Genomic DNA, 15,246 nt, shown 5'->3' on the forward strand with positions numbered 1-15,246 from the left:
GGCATACGCCCAGGTGAGGAGGGGCTCAGGTGGGCACACGCCCAGGTGGGGCAGGCTCAGGTGGCAACTCTCTTCCTATCCCTGTTTTTCAGAAGCCTGGGTACCTTGCCCCTCACTTGGCACTCACAGCCTCAGACCTCCCTCTACCCAGGATAACCTCCAGCCACCTCCTTCTCTGCAAATTTGGAGGTTTCCTGCACTCTTGCCGTCCATGGCCCCAAAACACTCCCCGTGGTCTCTTGGGACCCCTGCGTTGCGACCCAGGCACACTTCCCACCCCACCCTGAGAGTCTCTGCAGCAGAGGCTGCCCGGCAGCAACCTGCCCTGACCCTGGGTACCACAGTGTCCCTGCCCCCCCCAGACCCCTCTCCCTAAAGATGTGCATGTGGGACCCAGGATCCCTCCTCAGCCTGTGGTCCTGCCGTCCACCTGCCCAGCACCTGGGACCAACCACCTGGGAGGCGCAGACTGGGGCTGGCTGTAAAACCCACCACCACGACCCACAGGGCTCACGCCCCAGGCCACGCAGGCTCTTCCACGTGGTAACGGACATGGGCCAGCCTCTCCTCGGAGGCCCAGGCCTGTGTCCAGTGGCCTTCAGGCGCCCACAGCCCCAAGCCTCACCCTCTCCCTCAAGACACAATCTCCCACCGTCCCGTCTCTTCTCGTCGCCCGCCGCTGTCCACACACGGTCAGGTGGAGGCTGCTCAGGCCACGGCAGCTCCACCCTCCTCCACGGTAGATGGCCCCACTTGGGGAGCAATGCCCAGTGCACCAGGTGCCCGTGGATCCCCAACCTGACAAATGAAGGTCCCCTTCTTAGACAGACATCAATCAAAAAACAACATTTACAGTATGCCGTAAGTGTATGCTCATTGTAAGAGATCAGAAAACCCAAGTCAGCAAAAGAGAAGTTAAAGACTTAAGGTAGGCTGGGCCGGGTGGTTCACGCCTATAACCCTAGGTAGGCCAGGCCAGGCCGGGCGCAGCGGCTCACCCCTGTACCCGGGCACAGTGGCTCACACCTGTAACCGTATGTAGGCCGGGCATGGTGGCTCACGCCTGTAACCCTAGGTAGGCCGGGCGTGGTGGCTCACGCCTATAACCCTAACACTTTGGGAGACCGAGGACAGATCACCTGAGGTCAGGAGTTCAAGACCAGCCTGGCCAACATGGTGAAACCCTGTGTCTACTAAAAATACAAAAAATTAGCCAGGTGTGTGGTAGCTGGCATCTGTAATCCCAGCTACTCAAGAGGCTGAGGCAGGAGAATCACTTGAACCCGAGAGGCAGAGGCTGCAGTGAGCTGAGATCATGCCACTGCACTCCAGCCTGGGTGACAAGAGTGAAACGCGTCTTAAAAAAAAAAAAAAAAAAGCCGGCGCGGTGGCTCATGCCTGTAATCCCAGCACTTTGGGAGGCTGAGGCGGGCAGTCAGGAGATCGAGACCATCCTGGCCAACACGGTGAAACCCCATCTCTACTAAAAATAAAAAAAATTAGCCAGGCGTGGTGGCGGCGCCTGTGGTCCCAGCTACTCAGGAGGCTGAGGCAGGAGAATGGCGGGAACCCGGGGGGCGGAGCTTGCAGTGAGCCAAGATCGCGCCACTGCACTCCAGCCTGGGTGACAGAGCGAGACTCCGTCTCAAAATAAAAAACAAAACATAAGGTGATGCACAATCAGGAAAGAAAACAAGCCAAAACTGGCACTTGCCCTTCATGGCATCCACGTGCCTGTGTGAGCGCCTCCAGATCTGCCCGTCCCAGCATCCACGTGCCTCTGAGAGCCCAACCAGGCATGCTCTTCCCGGCGTCCGTGTGCATGTGTGTGCGTGCGTGTGCGCGTGCCTGTGTGTGCGTGTGCGCACGTGTGCATGTGTGTGTGCGCGCGTGTGTGTGCGCGCGTGTGCGCGCATGTGTGTGTGCGCGCGTGCACATCCAGGCTTGCCCTTTTCTTTGATGTAATGCACGTCCCTTTGTCATTCACACTGGGTGTGCAGTGTTTCCGTCCAAAATCAGGACAGGGCGTCCGTCTGTGGCACCAGCGTTCCCAGGCCCGGGTGAGGGCTCCTGTTCCTGACTGGCCAGTTGACTCCGTTATATCCCATGGTGAGCTGGTCACTGTCAACAACCAGCTCTCCCAGGAACACGGCCCTGGCCCGGGCCGCGGCAATTCCCAGATGTGAACGCTCCGCACGGCGGCAGAGTTCCTTGCCTGCCTCGTCCTCTGAGCTGCAGCCCCTGCAGCCGACTGGGCTTGACTCCTGTTGGGACGCTTGGCACAGACAAGCCTGACCCTGCGGGGTTTCTGTAAGCGTGTGTGGACTGAAGCGTGGGCGGATGGACAGTCAGACACACGGAAAGGTCTGAGCAGTGACATGAGGTTCGGCCTCGCCAATAAATACAGAAAACACCCTTCAGTGTTTACACGGTGAAAAGGTTTAGTTCAAATGATGCCTAAGAACGCGGAGGGACACCCTCCGCCTGGAAGCTGCGCCCCTCCCTGTGCAAACTAATGTCTCTTCTTTCCCCAACGGAAGGAACATCGCGAAGGTGGTGAGCCAGGTGCACGCATTCCAGGAGAACCCCTACACCTTCAGCCCTGACCCCAAGCTCCAGTCGTACCTCAAGCAGAGGATTGCCCGCTTCAGCGGTGCCGACATTTCCACGCTGGCTGCAGACAGCAGGGCCAACTTCCACCAGGTCTCCAGCGAGAAGCACTCACGGAAGATCCAGGACAAGCTACGGAGGATGAAGGCCACATTCCAGTAGCCGAGCTTGGGCCTGGTGTGGAATTCCAGATCCAAACCCAACTGCGGGGGGCGGGCCGGGAGGCAGAAGCCACATCTCAGGCCCGGCCGTTATCCAGGCCCCTTTGCCCCCAAGCCCTGGGGAGCTGGGCCGGGAGGTGGAGGCTCAGGGGACCCCATAGGGACAGGCAGAGCTGGTCTCCTCCCAGCAGACGGAGCCAGGACGGGCACAAGAGTCTTGGAGGTTTGCGTGTTTCTGCTAAAATTAAAGAGTTAAATTTAAAAATGAAAACGAAAGACACCTTCCCAGGAGTTTTGTGCCTGTCTGCGCCTCACACACAGATCAGTGGCCCTTACCCAGCTCTCAGCGACGCCCCCACAAAACAGCGATGCCCCCGCCGACTCAACAGACTTCAGAGTGGCTCCTCCCTAAGCAGGTTTCTGAGCCAGCCTCGGTGGGCTGAGCAACGAAGGACCAAAGCAGACCTCTGAGCGGCATGCCAACCACAGCTCGCGGGGCTCCGAGACATCCCGTCCGAGACCCTGCCTGGGTTCACCCTCCACAACCCAGCCCCAGAACCCCCGTCCCCCTCCCCTGCCCGGTGCCCCTCCTCCCCAGCCCAGACCCCCAGGTGCCCGAGGCCCTGCTGCTGGAGCAGGCACCTTGGGCTGGGTCTGCTCCCCGAGGGCCCAGAGCTCCCAAGCTTAGAACAGCCCTTGGTGAGGCAGCCGCGCCCAGACAAAGACCCTGCTTCCTGGAAAGGACACTCATAGCAGGTCCAAGGCAGAGGCTCTGCAGCGGGGGTCCCTGAGAGTGCCCCCACCCATCTCGTGCCCCAGGGGCCGCCGCCGCCCACCACCTCCAGCAGCCATGCATGTACGCCCGCAGCCCTGCCTCCACAGCTCGCCACGCACTCACGCTTCGCCAGAGGAGACAGGAAGTGCGCTGCCTCCATGGCTCCGAGCCCTCGCCCAAGTTCTCGGACCCCAGGCAGCTGGTGTGGAGTCCCCGACCAGGGCCATGGGAGACCTGCACGGTCAGATCCACACTGGCCTCTGCAGCTGGGCGGCCAGAGCCCCAGGCACCGCCCCAGCTCAGTGTGGCTCTCGTGGTGCCAATCACAAGACCCAGGGTTGTGCTTTTGAGTTTTAGAATTAGCCATTCTTTAGAGCAGCCAGCTAGTGGCATTTCTAGGAAAACTGTGACTTGTGACAAATCGCTGCATTTTTAATGTCAAGACGTGTTTTCCCACATAAATTCACCGGAGACATCCGGGCCCTGGTTCGATGCAACGTGAGAGGAAGTCGGCGTCCCGGCCACGAAATGCAGTCACTTTTTTTAGGCTTTTCTATGAGGATTATGTTCTGCAGACCCTCGCCCGCATTTTCAGATTTTGTATTTAACAAAGATAGTGCCCAGTGCAGATCAACATTCCAGCGGTCAGGACTGACCTCAGGGGCACTGGGCTCAGGCTTCAATGTGACTGTCCGCATGGCTCCCTCCTGTCCTGGCACCAATTTCTGAATAAAGTCCTTTCTACCAGCCACTGCTGTGTGGCCACTCTGTGGGTTCCCAAGGTGACCTCTGCAGGTCGAGCTGGTTTCCTTCAAGGCCACACGAAGGCCCCTTACAGGCGCTCACAAGGACTCCAGGTGCGAGAGGTGCTCGGCCCAGGACTGAAAACCGACCTGCCGGTCCACAGCGACGCCCTCTGATGTTGCAGAGAAAGGCCTGGGTCTGCCAGACGAGTGTCGCAACTCGGGCCCTGCCAGGAGAAAAGCTGCCCCCAAAACTCCCAGGCCGTGCGAACAAGCCAAGGTACCCACCGGGGCAGGAAACACTCGCTTCTGGTGAGGACTGCAAACAGCCTAAAAGAACGGACTCCCGAAACCACGCTCGCACATCCAGGCTCGCCCCTCCATTCACAAAAAGGACGCCCTCATACTGGGCGTGCAGTGTCTTCATCCAGAATCAGGACGGGCGTCTGTCAGTTCTTTCAGGCTATTTGCACAGACCCACGGCTGTTCCTGGTCAACCTGCCCCAAACTCTGCCCAACCCAGGCGGTTCCCACCTGGCAGCCCTGTGGGCAAGACAGAGCCGGGTCGCCCGTCACCATGGCGCAAGCTCGCCGTAGCTCTGACCGCAGCAGAGGGAGGCCAGGAGGGGAAGCTCCCGCAGGTGGGGCCTGTGGCCCTGGAAAGGACGCTGCCACGGCCGTCACAGTGTAAGGCTGGTGGACACCACTCGAGGAGGGGCTCACGGCTTCCAATGGTTTTGGGTTGTAAATTGCGGATGCTTTTGCGAAAGAGCTGATGGGTCTCTCGGGAAGTTCCCGCGGTGAACGGGTGCGGTGATCCGCCTGGAGGGAGGCCCAGGAAGAGCCGAGGAGACGACGAGATGGTGGGGTCCAGCTGTGCTAACGGGAGCTGCGCCAGCCGGGGGCCCTGGGTCCCGGTCACGTGTGCTGGACGGGAGCTGCCCTGGAAAGGGGGCCCTGGGTCCCGGTCACGTGTGCTGGACGGGAGCTGCCCCGGCCGGGGGCCCTGGGTCCCGGTCACGTGTGCTGGACGGGAGCTGCCCTGGGAAGGGGGCCCTGGGTCCCGGTCACGTGTGCTGACGGGAGCTGCCCTGGAAAGGGGGCCCTGGGTCCTGGTCACGAGTGCGTCGTCGCCCCCCATGCCCTGCAGGCCAGACCCCTCACCACAGTGGCTCCAATAAACTCAGCCCCGCCGAGCACAGGACTTTTCTCTCGGAGAGCTGAGAGCCAGCAACCCCGTGAGCCTCGCTCCTTGGCCTCCCGCCCTGTGTGAGCCTCTCCTGCACTGGCCAGGGCCTGTGGCCACTGTTCCAGGAACCACCACCACATACGGGGCTTGAGCTCCCCAAGGCCAACGTGCCGGGAGCAAGCCCAAGGCAGCCAAACAGCAGGCTGGGTGGAGAGAGAGTTGCCCAGCCAGCCTGGCCCAGGGCCTCCCCAGCACCAGCTTGTGCCACTTGGAGAACGACTGAGGGTCCCCAAAAGAGCCAGGCCTTCGCTCCAGATATAGTGCCCTGGCACCTCCAGCCAGAGCCACCCTCTCCTGCCCCAGTCCTGAGGGACACAAATGAGTGGATCCTGGTCCTCACCCAAGCTCCTAGCCACGGGATCACCCACGTGAGAGGTGGCACCGGCGTCCAAGCTCTTGGGGAATGACTGGTTGCCCCACGGAAGACCCCCAAAGTGCTACTCATACAGTGAAAGCGGGCGAGTCCCTTCTCTGAGACCTGGCTTCCTGTTGGTAAAGCAGGACGCGCCAGCTCACCCACGGACCGCATAAGTCCTGTTGTTCCTGCGTTGGTGACATCCACAGCGTGCCGCGAGGCCAGCGGGAATTCCCACTGTGCGTCTGCACTTGGACCTCCCCTCCTGGCCTGGCTTCTCCACAGCACACCTATGGGGAGCGTGTGGCAGTGGCACGGCAGGCCCATGGGGAGCGTGTAGCTGTTACGTTGTTGGCAGGTCACGTTGTGGGGAGTGTGTGGTGGTTCTGTTGTTGACAGGTCACACCCACACACAGCTGTTTCCAAGGGATGTGCAGGCACGTGAGTGTCCCCACCTGACCCCAAAGCTGTGGCCTGCGGTGGGTCTGAACTTGCAAATTGTTGCAGCGGCTCCATCCACACACATACCTCTGCGGCCACCCCGCTCCCAGCCCCTGGTGACCACGGATCAGTACCCACCCAGCCTGGTGACCGCGGATCGGTACCCACCCACCCCCCGTGGCTTTGCTTTTTCCAGCATGTCCCATAGATGAGTCCCATAAATGGACTCACAGCGTGTGGCCTCTGGGGCTGGCTCTTCTGCTCAGCAAAACGCACTTAGGATTCATCCCTGTCGCTGCATGAATTAAGGGCCGAGGCACGTTGCAGCCCAAGTGCACCATCGTCCGGGGCTTCTCAGCCCTCTCCAGGTTCCGGCAATGATGAACAAAGCTGCCATAAAGGTTGCGTGCAGGTTTTTTTGTGGACACAAGTCTTCGACTCCTTTGGGTAAACACCAAGGACAGTGAATACCGGATCCCACGGGAATAATATGTTTAGTTTTCTTAAAAACCACCAGAGCGTTTCCCACAGGGCCTGCACCACGTGCACTCCTGCCAGCACCGACAAGGGTTCCTGTCGCTGCGTCCTCGCCGGTTCGGGACTTTCTCAGCACTCCGGCGTCCACCATGCCGGCCGGTCTCCAGTGACCGATTCGCCCCATCCTCGCTGGTTCGGGACATTCTCAGCGCTCCGGTGTCCACCATGCTGGCCGGCCTCTCACGACCTATTCGCCCAGTCTCCCCACCCGGGGAATCCTCAGTGTTCTGGTGTCGGCCATGCTGGATGCTCTCTAGTGGCCGATGATGTGAGCATCTTTCCACATCTCCATCTGCCCTTTGCACATCGCATTTGACAAAGGCCAGGTCTTCTCTCCATTTCTACGGAGTCGTTCTATGTGGTACAGGGTGATGGACGCATAACTATAACTCTCTGTCTTTATCAAAAACTCATGGAGCCTGGACGTCCCTCCTTGGGTTCAGTTTGGAAAATCTTAGAGGAGGACTCAGCTGAGTCCAGTTTGGGCCAGATGTCTGCCCTGGACCAGCCGGTCACCGATGACCAGCAGCAGTGTGACCAAGGTCAGCCTTCAACTGGGCCTCACCCCCAAATTCTGGACTTATTTTCAGAAAAGGGGGTCTTTATGAGCTGTGCTGGAACTCCGAGATCCAGCACACGTTCAACAATTTGTAACAACTTTATAAGAAAAAAAAACTAGATCTGTCTTATAAGCAGGATGTTGGGAACCCCAGGGCGGAATCACAGAAACTGTGACAGGCGACCCTGATGCAGCTGGGTGACGCCACCTCGCTGATGGGAGTGGAGACGGGCCGACCTCAGTAACAGGGGAAACCAAGGCAAGGGCCAAGGACCACACACAGACACCGTGCTCTGGCAGCAAACCTGCTTCTCAGAGGGACGCGGTCAGCAATTCTGAAGGCACCTTCCACGCACCTCAGGGCTGAACCAGTGCAGGAGCCGGGCCTCCCCACCGTCCAAGAAAGCAGTTCCAGAAAAGCAAGTCGGGAGGCGAGAAGGAGCCAACCGCGCAGGACGAGGGTCAGAGGTCATGTGAACTCACGTGTATCCTAATGATGGTCACACATGCGCATCCACGGCCAGCCCACGCCATACACGTCCTGGTTCTGTCCCAGACGGAATCATGGCGGGCTGTGCTGTGCACTGCAGCTGCCACTGCGGGCTGGACCGTCTACCCTGGGGTCCTGCGCACCATCATCTCTGATCTCCACCCATCAGATGCTCCTAGCACCCCCAACCCTCAGTTATTAAAAATCTTTCTAGTTTGTTTTTTGAGGCAGAGTCGTGCTCTGTCACCTAGGCTGGAGTGCAGTGGTGCAATCTCAGCTCACTACAATCTCCACCTCCTGGGTTCAAGCGATTCTCCTGCCTCAGCTTCCCGAGTAACTGGGCCTACAGGCACGTGCCACCACGCCCGGCTAATTTTTTGTATTTTTAGTAGAGATGGGGTTTCACTATGTTAGCCAGGATGGTCTCAATCTCCTGACCTTATAATCTGCCCGCCTCAGCCTCCCAAAGTGCTGGGATTATATTATAGGCTTGAGTCACCGCACTCGGCTTTTTTTTTTTTTTGAGATCCCCTCCCAGGTTCAAGTAATTCTCCTGCCTCAGCCTCCCTAGAAGCTGGGATTACAGGTGCACAACCAACACCTCGCTAATTTTTGTATTTTTAGTAGAGACGGGGTTTCACCATGTTGGCCAGGCTGGTCTCAAACTCCTGACCTCAGGTGGTCCTCCCGGCCTCCCAAAGTGCTGGGATTACAGCCACCATGCCTGCCGCCCCCCCTTTTCTTTTTTTTTAAGACAGAGTCTTGCCCTGTCACCCAGGCTGGAGTGCAGTGGGGTGATCACGGTACATTGCAGGCTTAACCTCCTGAGCAAAAGGACATCCTCCCACCTCAGCCTCCCAAGTACCTGGAACTACAGGCACCTGCTACTACACTTGGTTATTTTTAATTTTTTGCAGAGATAGGGGTCTCACTATATTGCCCAGGTCAGTCTCAAACTCCTGGCCTCAGGAGATCTGCCCACCTCAGCCTCCCAAAGTGCTAGGAATACAGGTGTGAGACATGTGTATGAGTGCCTGGCCAGGAACCACAGATTTCTCGAGAAGAGTCTGAAAAGCTGATTCTAGGGCCAGGGTCAGCAAAGGACCAGACGAGGCAGGAGCGTCCTGTAGTGCCAGGGAGCTGGGAGGGGGGTTTCAAAAGGACACAGGAAGACAGGAAGAGGTGAGAAGAGTTTCAATGGCCAAAGTGGGAACAATCTGAGCAAACATAAATAAAAGCCGGGTACAGGGGCTCACGCCTGTAATCTCAACACGCTGGGAGGCCCAGGCAGGAGGATCATTTGAGCCCAAGAGTTCAAGCCCAGCCTGTGCAACATAGCAAGACCCTGTCCTTACAAAAAGTAAAAAAAACAAAAGTAAAACAAACAAACAAAAAAAAACTAGCTGGGTGTGGTGGTGCACACATGTAGCCCCAGCTACCAAGGAAGCTGAGGCTGGAGGATCGGCTGGGCCCAAGATTTCAAGGCTACAGTGAGCTGTGATTGGGCCAGCGCACTCCAGCCTGAGTGACAGAACGAGACCCCATCTGTAAAAAAGAACAAAAACAAACAGAACTTTTAAAATAAATAAATAACAACAGCATCGGGTTATGACCTAAGAGATAAAATAAATACACACCAGCCCACACTGCAGAAATAAATGAGTAGATAAATCAACAGGTGAGAGACAAACCTCCTTACAGAAGAATCCCACAAAATACAGACACCCCTCCGGGAGCTGGGGCCTAATTCCTCTCCCCAGGGGTTGGGGATGGACGGAGGGACCGGATACCAGTGACCACAGCAGGGATGGGGCGGCGGTAGCTGAGCAGTGCAAGACGGGCAGACAGTCCCCACCTAACCACAGAGCGGACCTCACCGGTGCTGAGCCACCGGATAGGAGGGCGAGACCCCACCCCTGCCCCCTGCGCCTTCCTTCCAAACACCGACCCCCCAGTCCGATCACAGGAAGACACCAGGCAAACCCAAGTCGAGGAACATTCAACAAAACACCTGGCCCGTCCTCAACCGTGTCGAGGACGCGAGAAGCTGCCACGGCCCAGAGGAGACCCAGGAGACCGAAGGGCTCGGCGCCGTGCGGCGAAGAGGAAGAGGATTATCTCCTCCTGCCGGGATCCTGGCTGCAGACGCGCTCCAGACGGAAGAAGTTCAGATTTAAGAAGTTCCTTCTGCAGAGCGCGTGAATTCCGACGCCCATTCCCGCGGCTGGCGCGGCTTCTCCCTCCACCCAGCCCCTGGCCTGGCAACTCCCACTGAGACCCGGGCGGTCCTCGGGACCCCTCACGTGCAGGTGCTGAGCCCGGGCGGGGGGGCGGGCAGCACTGGGGTCCGGACAAGGGGGCGGCAGCGCCTTCCGGAGCGGGAGGGGCTCCGCACACACCTCGACGGGGGCGGGGGGAGGCTCGGCGCCGGCTAAAAGCGAACGGGGCTCAGGCATCGCGGCACCTCCGTTAAACGCCTTTAAGGACAGAACCACTGCGGACTCTGTTTCCGACCGAAGCCAGGCTTTGCTCTGTCTTCCCGGCCGCGGCGTCAGGACGGACCCCTTAGGACCCGGCGGACGGGGTGGGCGGGGCGCGGGGGGCGGGGCGGGGGCGGTGGGAGGGTCGTGTAGACCCGGCTCGGACGGCGGGACGGCGGCGCGGGATGCTCAGAACGCGTGTGGGCGGCCCGGGCGGCGTCCGACCCCCTCTCCATCTTCGCGCGTCGCGCCCCGGCCCAGGGATGCTGCTGCGGCCCCGCAGGCCGCCCCCGCTCGCGCCCCCCGCGCCGCCGTCGCCCGCCAGCCCCGACCCCGAGCCGCGGCCGCCCGGAGACGTCCCAGGGACCCCGCCCCGGAGGCCCGCCTCGCCCAGCGCGCTGGGGGAACTCGGGTTGCCAGTGTCCCCGGGCTCAGCGCAGCGCACGCCCTGGAGCGCCCAGGAGACGGAGCTGCTGCTGGGGACGCTGCTGCAACCGGCCGTGTGGCGCGCGCTGCTCCTGGACCGCCGCCAGGCCCTGCCCACCTACCGCCGCGTGTCGGCCGCGCTGGCCCGGCAGCAGGTGCGCCGCACCCCCGCGCAGTGTCGCCGCCGCTACAAGTTCCTCAAGGACAAGTTTCGCGAGGCGCAGGGCCAGCCGCCCGGGCCCTTCGACGAGCAGATCCGGAAGCTCATGGGGCTGCTGGGCGACAACGGGCGCAAAAGGCCTCGCCGCCGCTCCCCCGGGTCCGGTCGCCCCCAGCGCGGCCGCCGCCCGGCCCCCAACGCGCACGCGCCAGTTCCGGCCGAACCAGGTAAGCGGGGGGCTGGGGGGCCGGATGGGGCCGAGGGCTGCGGGGGGTCCGGGGGCGGCCGAGGGTTGCGGGGGAGGGGCGGGCGCGTCCCCCGAATCCCCGCCCGACCGCCCTCTCCGCTATCCCAGACGCCACTCCGCTGCCCACCGCCCGCGACCCCGACGCGGACCCCGCCTGGACGCTCCGCTTCAGCCCGTCCCCGCCGAAGTCTACCGACACCTCCCGCGCCCCCGGATCCCCGCCAGCCCCCGCCCCGACCGCCCTCGCCACCTGCATCCCCGAGGACCGCACACCCCTCCGCCGTCCGGGTTCCCCGCCGCCGCCCCCGGCCCGTGAAGACCCCGACTCGCCGCCCGGCCGTCCCGAGGACTGCGCGCCCCCTCCGGCCGCGCCCCCGTCGCTGAACACCGCCCTGCTGCAGACCCTGGGGCACCTGGGCGACATCGCGAACATCCTGGGCCCGCTGCGCGACCAGCTGCTGACCTTGAACCAGCACGTGGAGCAGCTGCGCGGCGCCTTCGACCAGACAGTGTCCCTGGCCGTGGGCTTCATTCTGGGCAGCGCGGCCGCCGAGCGAGGGGTCCTCAGGGACCCGTGCCAGTGAGTCCCGGCTGCGGCAGCCTCCCCTCCAGGCCGAGGCCCCTCCGCCCTACCCCCTCCTGCTGCCTTCCCACCCCCGCTCCTGTGTCCCGTCAATAAAAAGATTGTTTTCCTGGTCTCCGGGCTGTGCAGGAGTGCGGGTCTCGAGGCGGGGAGGGAGTGGCGCCCGGAAGCGCTGGGGCTGCAAAGATCAGGGCAGGGTTGTAATGCTCTCATCACAGAGAGGAGCTCCCACTCGCTTCTGAGCTCCGTGGGGCGCGTCCAGATGTAGGCCCAGGAGTCCAGGCTCGAGGCTGGTGGGCGTGGTGCTTTCTGCCGGGTCCTGGTTACACACCCGGTTCTCAGGGCCACACCAGACTCTCCCTGTCCCTCCTGGGGAGCCCCACTGAGTAAAACGGAGGGGGAGGGGGAGGGGGAGTTCCGCTGCGGGTCCGTAGAAAAACTGAGGCTGACCGCCCCCAGGGATGGGGGTTAGAGTGGCGGCCTCCACACTGCCCAGCAGAGAACCCCTTTGACCCAGGAGTAGCTTGGGGCGTTCCCAAGGTCCTCCCATAGCCTTAGGCAGTCTTGAACGACCTGGCTGAACGCTCCCAGGTCCAGGGCGACAAAAGAGGAAGAGGAGCCACACAGCTCCAGGGAGAATGTGGTTTTGTCTCCAGGGAGGCGGCTCTGGTCCGGGTGGGCCCAGGGAGGCGCTGAGCGGCTGTGGTGTGACCCTTGGGCAGAGGCTGAGGGCAGGCCCCTTGGAATTTTGAGAAAACCGAAGCAAACCTGCCCAGGAAGCAATTTCCAAGTAGCAATACAGGGCCCCACCCTGGACCCCTGAGTCAGAAGGGGGATTGGGTGGAGCCGGAGATACAAATGTAGCCTGTAGGAGTTCCGCTGGCATAACAATACCTGCAAATTAGCGGGCCCATCCAGAAAGACAAGTGGCTTGCCCAGGGCCATGCAGCTAAATGGGGCTGGGGGTCCCCACTGGCCCAGCACCCAGCAGTCCTGAGGGGTTCCCTGTGGGTGGTAGGGTTGCAGCCCCTCCCACACATGCCTTTCTGGGGATCCGGAAGAATAGGTCCGGCGAGTGCTAATGGCAGCTCCTGGGGAAATGAAGGGCTTTCCCAGGTCTGAGGGGAAGGACTATGAGACCACGCCTGCAAGAACTGACTGCAAGCTTCACCTCATTTAAGACACTGAGGTACCGGATGTTGTGGTTCACGCCTGTAATCCTAACACTTTGGGAGGCTGAGGCGGGTGGATTGCCTGAGCTCAGGAGTTCGAGACCAGCCTGGGCAACACGGTGCATCCCCATCTCTACTAAAAATACAAAAATTAGCTGGGCATAGTAGCACATGCCTGTAGTCCCAGCTACTCAGGAGGCTGAGGCAGGAGAATTGAACTGCTTGAACCCGGGAAGCAGAGGTTGCAGTGAACTGAGATTGCACCACTGCACTCCAGCCTGGGCGACACAGACTCGGTCTCCAAAAAACAAAAAACAAAAAAAACACACTCTGAGGCCAGACGCGGTGGCTCATGTCTGTAATCCCAGGTCTTTGGAAAGCCAGAGGCGGGCAGATCACTAACGAGGTCAGGAGTTTGAGACCAGCCTGACCAACCTGGTGAAACCCCATCACTACTAAAAATACAAAAATTAGTCAGGCGTGGTGGCATGAGCCTGTAATCCCAACTACTCAGGAGGCTGAGGCAGGAGAATCGCTTGAACCCGGGAGGCGGAGGTTGCACTGCACTGCAGCCTGGACGTCAGAGCAAGACTCCGTCTCAAAAAAAAAAAAGACACTCTAGGCCAGGCTTGATGGCTCACGCCTATAATCCCAACACTGGGAGGCCTGAGCGGAAGGATCACTTTGAGCTCAGGCGTTCCAAACCAGCATGGGCAACATGGTGAGACCACATCTCTATTAAAAATAAAAAAAAATAGCTGGGCATGGTGCCATGCACCTGTAGTTTCAACTATTCAGGGAAACAGGTGGGAGGATTGCTTCAGCACAAGAGGTCAAGGCTGCAGTGAGCCCAGATTGTGTTACTGCAGTCCAGCCTGGGTGACAGTGAGAACCTGTCTCAAAAAAAAAAGTCTGGGCCGGGCGCGGTGGCTCAAGCCTGTAATCCCAGCACTTTGGGAGGCCGAGGCGGGCGGATCACGAGGTCAGGAGATCGAGACCATCCTGGCTGACACGGTGAAACCCCGTCTCTACTAAGAAATACAAAAAACTAGCCGGGCGAGGTGGCGGGCGCCTGTAGTCCCAGCTACTGGGGAGGCTGAGGCAGGAGAATGGCGTGAACCCGGGAGGCGGAGCTTGCAGTGAGCTGAGATCCGGCCACTGCACTCCAGCCTGGGCAGCAGAGCGAGACTCCGTCTCAAAAAAAAAAAAAAAAAAAAAAAAGTCTGGCATCAGCTCCACCCTGCTGTGTTCCCTGAGAATCTCCAAGCTGCTAAAAACGTGTTGGATGAGCCAAGCTTGCAAACATTCCCCTTCACATACACAGCCCCCAAAGGTCAGAGTCACGGGCTGCGGCCACAGTGGGGTCTGAAACAGAGCTTAGGTGCACCCTACATGACCCTGTCGCTCCAGAAGCTTATGCCTGACGGCAAGCCCAGGTCCCGACAGCCACATCCCAGCAAACACACCAACACCCTAAGGGTGGGGGCTGTGCCTCTCTATCACTTGGGGTTACTGGACACTCGGCCCTGGAGGAAGGACGCACCTCTGGGTTGGAGCCATTTAGGGGCACCAAGCAGAATTCATTTGCCTTCCTGCTCAGGTAGTGGGCCGGGGACCAAGTGCTATGATCCTCCTGAGCCCGGTATCAGAATAATTAATCTGAACATGCAGGCCCCGGACCTCTAATGCTTTCTAATCTGGTGCAGGGAGTATATTTTGGCTGTTTAAATCAATCTAGGGGCCGGATGTGGTGGCTTATGCCTGTAATCCCAGCACTTTGCGGGGCTGAGGCAGGACAATTACTTGAGCTCAGGAGTTTGAGACCAGCCTGGGTAACATGACAAAACTCCATCTCTGCAAAAAATACAAAAATTAACTGGGCATGGTGGCACACACCTGTAGTCCCAGCTTCACTGGAGGCTCAGGCAGGAGGATCACTTGGGCCCCGGAGGTCAAGGCTGCAGTGAGCTGTGATCACATGAGGCACTCTGGCCTGGGCAACAGTGAAAGCTTGTCTCCAAAATAAGTAACTTGCTCTGCGGGCATGGCAGGATTAGCCTCCTGTGTGCTGTTGGCTTAGCGTTTTTTTTTTTTTTTTTTTTTTAGACAGAGTCTTGTTCTTGTTGCCCAGGCTAGAGTGCAATGGTGCAATCTTGGCTCACCGCAACCTCCGCCTCCCAGGTTCAGGCGATTCTCCTGCCTCAGCCTCCTGAGTAGCTGGGATTACAGGCATGTGTCACCACCTCTGGCTAATTTTG

The 15,246-nt window shown here is 59.8% G+C and overlaps 2 protein-coding genes across 3 annotated transcripts in view; both read left to right on the top strand.

Moving 5' to 3' along the window:
• The window catches only part of KNDC1 (kinase non-catalytic C-lobe domain containing 1), a 64,891-nt gene extending 60,594 nt beyond the window's left edge, over positions 1–4,297 (top strand). For both annotated transcript variants that reach the window (XM_077947904.1, XM_077947906.1), the window contains exon 30: positions 2,541–4,297. In XM_077947904.1, the coding sequence (XP_077804030.1) occupies positions 2,541–2,772 (232 nt within the window). In that variant the 3' untranslated portion in view covers positions 2,773–4,297. The remainder of the gene's footprint in view (positions 1–2,540) is intronic.
• Positions 4,298–10,529: 6,232 nt separating this feature from the next.
• UTF1 (undifferentiated embryonic cell transcription factor 1) lies at positions 10,530–11,931 on the top strand. The gene is made up of 2 exons (XM_001114488.5): positions 10,530–11,213; positions 11,342–11,931. Exons 1-2 carry the CDS (start codon positions 10,586–10,588, stop codon positions 11,815–11,817), a joined length of 1,104 nt encoding a protein of 367 aa, XP_001114488.1. The 5' UTR covers positions 10,530–10,585; the 3' UTR covers positions 11,818–11,931.
• Positions 11,932–15,246: the final 3,315 nt, after the last annotated feature.

Source organism: Macaca mulatta, chromosome 9, assembly GCF_049350105.2.
Source record: "Macaca mulatta isolate MMU2019108-1 chromosome 9, T2T-MMU8v2.0, whole genome shotgun sequence".
NCBI classification, from domain to species: Eukaryota; Metazoa; Chordata; class Mammalia; order Primates; family Cercopithecidae; genus Macaca; species Macaca mulatta.

Excerpts from the sequence above, each read along its gene's own strand:
- UTF1 (XM_001114488.5), top strand. The coding sequence starts at position 10,586 with ATGCTCAGAACGCGTGTGGGCGGCCCGGGCGGCGTCCGACCCCCTCTC. Across the intron at positions 11,214-11,341 it reads GCCAGTTCCGGCCGAACCAG|ACGCCACTCCGCTGCCCACC; the intron begins GTAAGCGGGGGG and ends CCGCTATCCCAG.